General features: G+C 33.6%; 1 protein-coding gene across 1 annotated transcript in view; it reads right to left on the bottom strand.

The window, feature by feature from the left end:
* Positions 1–10000, bottom strand: part of LOC144969254 (uncharacterized) — a gene marked incomplete in the record, with an annotated part of 44494 nt that overhangs the window by 5366 nt on the left and 29128 nt on the right. The window contains 2 exon segments of the mRNA XM_078908367.1: positions 2516–2647; positions 8068–8954. Of these exon segments, the coding sequence (XP_078764493.1) occupies positions 2575–2647; positions 8068–8954 (960 nt within the window).

Genomic DNA, 10000 nt, shown 5'->3' with positions numbered 1-10000 from the left:
AATGGGTACCTTGTCGTTAACGGCGTGGTCTCTGTCGGATTATATTGTAATATCGCCTTACAGACGTCATGTTTCGTCCTACATGATAAGTGTTGCTGTTGGCTAGAGACCCCTTGTAAATCGCTTTGAGCACGTTTAGTGGATATTGCTCTATAGAACTGTTCACATTTTACAATCTCTTTAAAAAGCAAAATCGATCGATTAAAAGAAGCCTTAACATGTCAAAATGCCTAAATCGTGCGCACGCGTTACCGTGCATATCTTCACAACCTTCTGGTGGATTTTAATGAAAATTGGCTCGAACTCTAGAATTGTTATTGACATTATTAAGCCGATATTTTTTGCATCGGTTACAGTATCATTCTTTGGGATTTTTCTTCTTTACGGTATATAAAAAACGAAGGGTCTGGGATGAGTGAACATTTGGATGGTTTGCATTAAAAATATTATACACACGGTGAATTCTGTTGTAATTGCGATCACTGAACTCCCCAAATGTTTAACAGGGGGGTTATTCTTAACTAGAGTCATGTCGTGCACTGCTTGCTCACGAACACTGCCGCCTAGGATTCAAAATGGCACAGCAAATTGTACACTTGGGACACTTTGTTTTAATCAAAAATGATTGGGACTTTTGACAAGAAGAAGATTTTATGAAATAAAATTATTCTGGTTAAAATATTATATATATATATATATATATATATATATATATATATATATAATATATATATATATATATATATATATATATATATACGGTTTGTGTCCGGGTCCAGCAGAAAACTCGGCGCCCTTAAGCTAAGAACCATAAAAGTATTGATCTGGTGTAAGCAGAGTAACTGGCTGGCAATAGCGTCGCTTATGTCGAACCCTTACCTTGCACATTAACTCCAAGGTGCTCACAGCTGCTGCGGGCTTGGGACCAATTTAGTCTTACATTTCTTTTACATTTCACCTTCTCAAGGTGATCGGTGTTTAGTAAAGAGTGTTTACCACTGCAGTTAGTGAAAAGTTTGCTGCTTGAAGTTTAAAGAAACAAATAACAATATAGAAAGTATGCGCTTGGCTAAGAAGCTCATAACATTGCCATCCAGAAGTATAACGAACTAACACACAAAACTATGTGTAACCATAAACTTTTATAGTCTGGTTAATACAGTTCAGTGAGAATAACTCACAAACGCGGATGGCAAAATATAACAACAAAGGCTTGAGTGACGTCATCTTCGAACTATCTATAAAGTGAAATCTGAACATATTTTTTTTTGTTCACGGAATACTCAGTCGTCCTTAGTGTTTCATTCATCGTGTTTTGATTTTTTTAAAAGGGGGAAACCTGAAACAATCCCATTATTTTTATTTGTCGAAAAATTGAAGCTTCCGTAACAGTTAGGGAAGCTAATTGCCCATAGTATTATTGCTCCATTTCCCTATATCGCTCCGCTGGGAAATGTGTAACTAACTATTCGGTCTTGTATTTTGTGATTAAATGTATTGATATCGTTTATAATGTTTTCTGAACAAGGGTTTGAGCGTAGCCATCGTGACAGCATGACACTGAAACCCAAGCTGAAAGACTAGCATTTTGACGTCATTATTTGGTTTTTGCACCGCCTAGTGAGCTATCGTTAGTAGTGCTCATGAAAACAAGTGGTCCCATTTGTTGAACTTTTGAATACAACTCACGATTTTTTTTCTTTTGTGGCCAAAGACTGGCATTTTGACGTAATTTTTTGGTCATGTCAGGCTATAAGTTAACAATGGCGACAGTTTGATCCCTTAACGTGAATGGAATTACGTCTAATTTAATGTTTTTGTTTCATGGCAATGCGCGTAAAATCATTATGATGACTAGTATAATTAACCTTCTAAATTCGTTCTTAAGTTTGTGTTTTAACTGATCAATTCAAACTTTTTTATGCGCTTTCTTTCGTCAATATTTTACAGCTCTTTACAAACATTATTTCAACTCACCCAGGTGTAAAGTGAGACCTGGTCGTTAGCAGTGTTGTAAGAAAATGTAGATCTAAATTGTATGTATGTCTCATCTTATATTATGTTAAGTGTAGCTGTTGGCTTGGAAAGAGCTCTTTGATCACATATTTTGGTTACTGCCCTATAGATAGTATGCGCTTGGCTAAGAAGCTCATAACATCGCCATCCGGAAGTATAACGGACCAACACACAAAACTGTGTGTATCCATGAACGTTTATAGTCGGGTTAATACAGTTCAGTGAGCATTACTCATAAACGCTGATGGCAAGAAACAATAACAAAGACCTGAGTGACGTCATCTTCGAACTATTTATAGAAGGAACGAAATTTACGTAACTCACGGCTTTGTTATTGTTTTTAGAAAGTCATTTTTTATGAGTAGTTCTCACTTATCAATCAGACTATAAACATTTAATGTTATACACAGTTTTGTGTGTTGGCACAATATATCCGCCTGACGGATGTTGTGAGCATTTTGGCTAAACGCACAGCATCAATACATAATATTACACTTACACAGACATGACGTTAGTTGAGCTGAACAGACGCAACAAGTGAAGACAACACAGGAACGTTCAAGTAAACATGACAAGCCAGGAGTAATGAGTGATGACGCCCATAACTGTACACAGCACGCTGGGGCCGGGGCTGTGGATGAGTTTAGTATGGATAAATAACAAGTTTGTAAATCAAAATAATGTTAATTTTGCAGCTTGATGCTAAAAGAAATGAATAACAATGTGAAAATGAGTGGAAGCTTCAATTTAATAAACAAAGACAGATAATGTGGACGTTTCGACTTTACCCTTTTTCAACAGAACACGATGAATGAAAGTCGTTCATTGTTATTTAAATCAAAATAAGAACTAATTGAATTAGTAGATAAATGAATGACGCAGTCTCAGGATAATATAATTCGAACTATGCTACGGCGACTGCAGGTAGTGGAAGCAACGACAATGGGTTGTTATAATCCGTCCCACAACTCGTGTGAGTACGAGTTGACGTGGATATCTTCACAACCTTCTGGTGGATTTTAATGATATTACGCTTCAACAGTCATGACGTCACTTCCCTTGTAATGACGCATGGTAACTTAGTAACTGGCTCTAAATTATCGGAACAATGGCGAGCGCCCTTATGAAATATTTCTCCGACGAGCATAAAAGTGTATCCAGAGGAGAAAAACATTATACATATGATCACGTTTTGACCGTTATACATTCTTATCACATGACATATGGAAAGTTCTAGCCAGCATGAAGAATAAAAAGTACCCATTTTCTTTGTTTAGAACCAGGCTGCTCGCCGTTGATAGGCGACGTGACATCAGACTAGTGAAACCAAATCACTCGAACACTATAATTGTTAGTGATGTTAAGCTGATTTTTTTTCTTGCATCGGTTACAGTATCATATTTCGGGATATTTCTTCTTTACGGTATATAAAAACGAAGGGTCTGGGATGAGTGAACATTTCGATGGTTTACATTAAAAATATTATACGCAGTGAATTCTGTTGTGATCGCGATCACCGAACTCCCCACACGCTTGACAAGGGGTTTATTTTTCACGAGAATCATGTACAGTACTCACTAAAATTGCCACATTGCTTTCAAAATAACACAGTTTGAGTCATATTGTATCGCAAAAGATGAAAAGGAATTCGACATTGTGAAAAGCTGTTTGGTCTATCGCTATCGGCAGTCAAAATGTGTAACGTTACTTAAAATATCAGCTCGCATGCAAAAGTCACGGCAAAATTGCCATATTTATGGACAATAAAGATCTAATAATATATTATTATTATTATTATTATTATTATTATTATTATTATTATTATTATTATTATTATTATTATCATTATTATTATTATTATCATTATTATTATTATTATTATCATTATTATTATTTATATATTATTATTATTATTATTATTATTATTATTATTATTATTATATTATCATTATATTATTATTATTATTATTATTATTATTATTATTATTATTATTATATATTATTATTATTATTATTATTATTATTATTATTATTATTATTATTATTATTATTAACTCATTTCGTAACTTTGGAGGAATTTGCGATTTTCGTGCACACGAAACTTGGAACAGACTATAGTGTTGAGGACAAGAACTCCTAACATACTCATTTTACAAGGTCTCAACACGATTATTCTTTGCTTCACTTTAATACTTAGGTTTTAAATCCACTATACTTATCAAACACACAATTATTTTCTTATTGTTTACAGATTCAGACAAAATCTTGATTCAAATTGCCTCTAGTTAATCCGACATAGCTAATGATCAGCTATACCTATATCGTCACACCAGCCGAATTACGAGGGTTGTCCCAGAATTAAGGTAAGTATAGCCGTGGCTTCAAAATATGTTGAGTAAATTTAAAGAAACTTATACAGCAGATGTACATTTTATTTATCTACTTCTATCCGCAATCTTCATGATGAATAATGCATTTTCTCCACCGCAACAAAGGGCAAACATACCCTCCCTAAAAAATTGACGTCGTGATTTTGGAGCCAATTGGATTCAGTAGTCTGGTCACGCCGCCCGGCAACGGCGGCCATCTTGGTTCTAAACAAATAAAATCATTACTTTTTATTCTTCATGCTGGCTAGAACTTTTCATAGGCCTTGTGATCAGAATGTGTAAAAGTCAAAACATGATTATATTTATGTGTTTTTTTCCTCTGGATACGCTTTTATGCTCGCCGGAGAAATATTTCATACGGGCGTCCGCCATTGTTCCGATAGTTTAGAGCCAGTGTTACTAAGTTACCATGCTTCATTAAGAAGGAAGTGGCGTTACGACTGTGGAAGAGTATTCTCGGGGTCTGATTTCAGTTCAACGTCGTCCTCGAACCGTTTTCCAGCCAAGTGGTGCTTCAGAGGTTCAAACAGATAAAAGTCGGATGGTGCCAGATCAGGGATATGAGGTGTATGGTAAAACTTCCCATCCATTAGTTTTCTGCCAATTTTTTGTGATGTTTGCGGTATTTGGCGTTGCGTTGTGATATTGAACTACAACGCCCTTGTTTAGCCGCCACGGTCTCTTTCGCCGCGCAGCCTCCCTCAACGTGTCCAATGTTTCTCAATATCTCGCTGCATTTATTGTCTGATCACGTTTTTAAGAGTCCACCAAAAGAAACACATTTAGCGCCCCAGAATACAGTGGCCATAATTGTTTTCGCTAAAGGTTGCACCTTGAACTTCTTCACCGGCGGTAAAGATGGATGTTTCCAGATCAACGAGCCCCTCTTTGAATCTGATGTACTGTGGTGGGCCCATATCTCATCACCAGTGATTATATGGTCAATAAAGCATTCCTGTCTTCTGTCACCGCTAGGCGCCACAGGAAGTTGACATTCATCATTGAAACGTCGTAGGAGATGTTGAGACACTTGTTAACGCTGATCCTTATGACCATCTCTCAGTTATTTTGGGACCTATTGGGCTGACACTTTTCTAAAATCTAAATGTTCCATTATTCTTTGAACAGCAGATTTGGAAATTCCAAGTCCAAGAGATAATTCTTGAACTTTAAGCCGCCTGTCCTTCCAAATCAGTTTTTCAACATGGTGTATGTTTTCTTGTGAGTGGGAAGACAATGGCTTTCCTGTACGTAACTTATCCTACATGTCAGAGCGACCTTGGTGAAATGCTTTACACCAGAAAGTTACCTGCTTCAAGCTCATTACATTTTCCCTTTAAACGATTACCAACCCTGAATTAATTTCCGAAGGGCGTTTTCCTTTAGCATTCAGAAAACGTATTACCGCACGAATTTTTTCCTTTGACCTAATGAAGAACGAAGATCGAAGAAGACGAAAAAAAAAAAAGAAGAAGAAGAAGAAGAAGAAGTATATTTATAGAGAGCTTTATGTCGAAACCTCAAAGCGCTTTAAAACAATACGTGTTACTACTTATGTAATCACATCTCACACATCATTAGTATATCAATGCAGTTATATGTAGGGCAAGGTACAACTCACAAAAGAAAATATTTGGTGAAAAGAAATGTCTTAAGTCTTTCTTGAAATCACCAACACTGTCCGATATTCTAACGGACTGGGGAAGGGAGTTCCAAATTGTAGGGCCAAATTCAGAAAGGGGTCTATCGCCAAAACTCTTAAGATTTGTTCTTGGTACTACTAACAATTTTGAGTCATGCGATCTCAAATTACACTTCGGAACATAAGGCTGAAGAATGTCTTTAACATAAAGAGTAGCAGAAGATTGAACTACATGAAAACAGGTGAGAGCAATTTTGTACTCAATTCTGGTAGCCAGTGGAGAGTAATTAGCATCGCTTTAGTATCATCAATAGAAACCTTGATACATGAAATTCTAAAAGGTTCGAAATTCAGGATTTAGATGAGGTGGTCAACGTGATGGTCCATGGAAAGTGACTCCGAGATTTTTAGTCTTGTCTAAGATAGGAATAATAGCGTCTTCAATTGTACTGGACGGTGTCTGAACTTTCTTCAGTTTAGATTCAGATCCAATTAATATAATTTGTTTTCTCCTCGTTTAACTTCAGTTTGATAGAAACCCACCAAGATTCACAGCACTAATAATAGGAGACGACGGAAAAGGACCACACTTTTATAATATAACTGTGTGCAGTCTTCATTCATTTGATATTTCACAGAGGGCGATTATATCATGCCAAGAGGCATTGTATACAAAGTAAAGAGGAGGGACGTCATACTTCAAAAGCACATCTTTCGATGGTATTCCATTTACACACACTGTTTCTGTCCTGTTGGTCAGGTATAATTTGAACAAGGATAGAGCTGTACCATTTACACCAAAATTGGCCGAGATACTATCGCACAGAAAAGAGTGATCAATTGTATTGAATGCTGCGGAAAGGTCAAGCAAAGTGAGGATAGACAGAAAGCCCCTGTCAAATAAAATCAGCCTTCACAATTCTTAAGTGAGTTAAGATTTTCACGATAGGCGGACTGAAACGGCTGAATAAGATTGTTCTTGGCAAGGTGATTTTTCAACTGTTTTAAAACAAGTTTTTTCCCGAAATTTTGGAAAGAAAAGGCAAGTTAGACACAGGGCGATAGTTGTTGAAATTCTCAGAGTTCGAATTGGATTTCTTTAAAAGTTGAGTTATGATTGCTTTTTGTAGTAACCAGGTAAAATAGTTGGTACTTCACCAGACGAAAGTGATTTATTGTTTATGATCATTGTTATGGGTTCCAAAATGATGTCTAAGCATATTTTTTTTCAAAAGGGGAGAGGGTATGGGATTTAAAGAGCATGATTAAAAAGGAGAAAATAGAATAATTTCTTTCACTTCGGTCGGTCACCTCTGCAAAGGCGTTAAATATTGATATTTCATAATGATTTGGTACAACGGGATTATACTTTGATGCTGAAATCATGTCAATGTGGTTTCGAATTGTCTCTACTTTCTTGGTGAAGTAATTTGAAAACACAATTGGCAGTTCCTCGGATGGAAAGTCCTTGGAAGTTGAGAGGTTTTCTTTTTGTACCCATGTGGATCATGAACTGTTTCAAAGTCTGCAACTTTTAAAGACTTAAGCTTTATCATGGCGCAATATCCAATAGATTGAATACCCGCTTTTACTGGTCAAGTAGGTACTCATTTTACACTTGTGTGTAGTGAAAAAACTGTGAGTAAAAAGCCCTGTCCGAGGACTCAAATTCGGTTGTCCAATATGGGACTCAAACCACAGAGTAAACAGCTAAATGTTATACCAGTAAACCCCAGGCTCACAAAACACTTTTTAAAACTTGCAAAAATGAATATAACAGCTTCAAAAAAGAACACGACACCTAACACAGAACGTTTCAGGTCCAAACCTTCTATAAATACATTACTAGAAAACCAGATCGGCGACAGAGAAATATTTGGTGCGTGATTTCACCCGAAACGTTCCGTGTCTGGTAATTTCGTCTTTGTTTGAAGCTGTTATATTCATATTTGTTTTGTTTTTTAATATATTTTACAGTCCACAGATTCTAGCAGCTTAATATCCTTTTTTAAAACTTACACAACGTTTGCCACCATGAGAAATATCTGTGCGAGAAAGAGACTTGTACTCAAACCAAGGGTGAAGCAGCCCCCTGTGCTGCGAAGAATTGGAAATAGGGAATATGTCACGACCGTTCCTAAAAGGCAAATCAAGGATGCCAAAACACACACGATGGTCAACATGTACTGGATTGTATCGGACAGGATGTTCCTGTTAGTTGATGTGGTAGATTCAAACTTAGACTCGAGTAGTTTACGACATACATAAAACGACCCATTCTCTTTTAGATATACTTGGTTTATTTCAAAAGAATCGGATATTTCCAAGGTTAGGCCCTGCCCAAAACTAAACACAAGTCTTGTCACGTGAGGGACGGGCCTGATCTTAATAGTCTGCTCTACATGCACGTCCTCAAATTCAATATACGGGCATGTCAAAAATGGGTGTACCTCAATAAAATCTGATTTCTTGTTTACATTTCCCAACTGAAAGTTTGATAAAGATTGTGTCAGATTTTTCTTATAATCAACCCGCTCAATATATGTCTTAGAAACGCAAACTGTTTTTGAAAAGAATATACATGGGTTCCTATTTGTCAATTTACCGAGAGAACCAGGGAGGAAATGTGATTTGTACGACGAAGTATAAATTTTGTCTATCGAAATATTCACATGTGGGTTGTGATAAACGCTAATTATTGTTTTTTCAATCGCATCTCTTGAAAAGCGGTTGTTTGCAAACATGTGGAGTTTTATCCAGACTAAATGAGGAAGTATGAATACATCCCGAGTATCATTTATATTTCCCATGATGAGGTCTGATTCCACGCCTAAAAGTTGTGGTTTAAAAATAATTGCCAGCTTCAATACAAACTCTTCTGCAACTTGTTTCATCAAGTGTCTTATCTGTGGGGAGAGATTAGAATGGTATAATACCAAACTTATAATTCATTGCCATTTCGAGCTATAATGATAATAATAATAATAATAATAATAATAATAATAATAATAATAATAAAATAATAATATAATAATATAAAAATAATAATAATAATAATAATACTCTCATCATCATCATCATCATCATCATCATCATCATCATCATCATCATCATCATCATCATCATCATAATCATCATCATCATCATCATCATCATCATCATCATCATCATCATCACCATCAAAGTCATAATATTATTAATAATAATAATATTATTAATAATAATAATAATATTAATAATAATAATAATGATAATAATAATAATAATAATAATAAATAATAATAATAATAATAATAATAATAATAATAATAATAATAATAATAATAATAATCTTCGTCATCATCATCATCATCATCATCATCATCATCATCATTATCCTCATCATCATCATCATCATCATCATCACACCATCAAATCATATTATTATTAATAATAATAATATGATTAATAATAATAATAATAATAATAATAATAATATATAATAATAATAATAATATAATAATAATAATAATTAATAATAAAATAATAATAATAATGATAATAAATAATAATAATAATAATAATAATAATAATAATAATAATAATAATAAATAATAAAATAATAATAATAATAATAATAATAATAAATAATAATAATAATAATAATAATAATAATAATAATAATAATAATAATAAACAATAATAATAAGATAATAATAATAATAATAAAATAATAATAATAATAATAATAATAATAATAATAATAATAAATAATAATAATAATAATAATAATAATATAATAATAATAATAATTAATAATAATAATAATAATAATAAATAATAATAATAATAATAATAATAATAATAATAAATAATAATAATAATAATAATAATAATAATATAATAATAATAATAATAATAATAATAATAATAATGATAATAATGATAAAAAAATAATAAAAAAAATAATAAT

Source organism: Berghia stephanieae, chromosome 3 (genome assembly GCF_034508935.2).
Source record: "Berghia stephanieae isolate SIO BIC M18660-M18661 chromosome 3, UCSD_Bste_1.3, whole genome shotgun sequence".
In the NCBI taxonomy this organism is placed as follows: Eukaryota; Metazoa; Mollusca; class Gastropoda; order Nudibranchia; family Aeolidiidae; genus Berghia; species Berghia stephanieae.
This window is presented reverse-complemented; position numbering and strand designations above follow the sequence as displayed.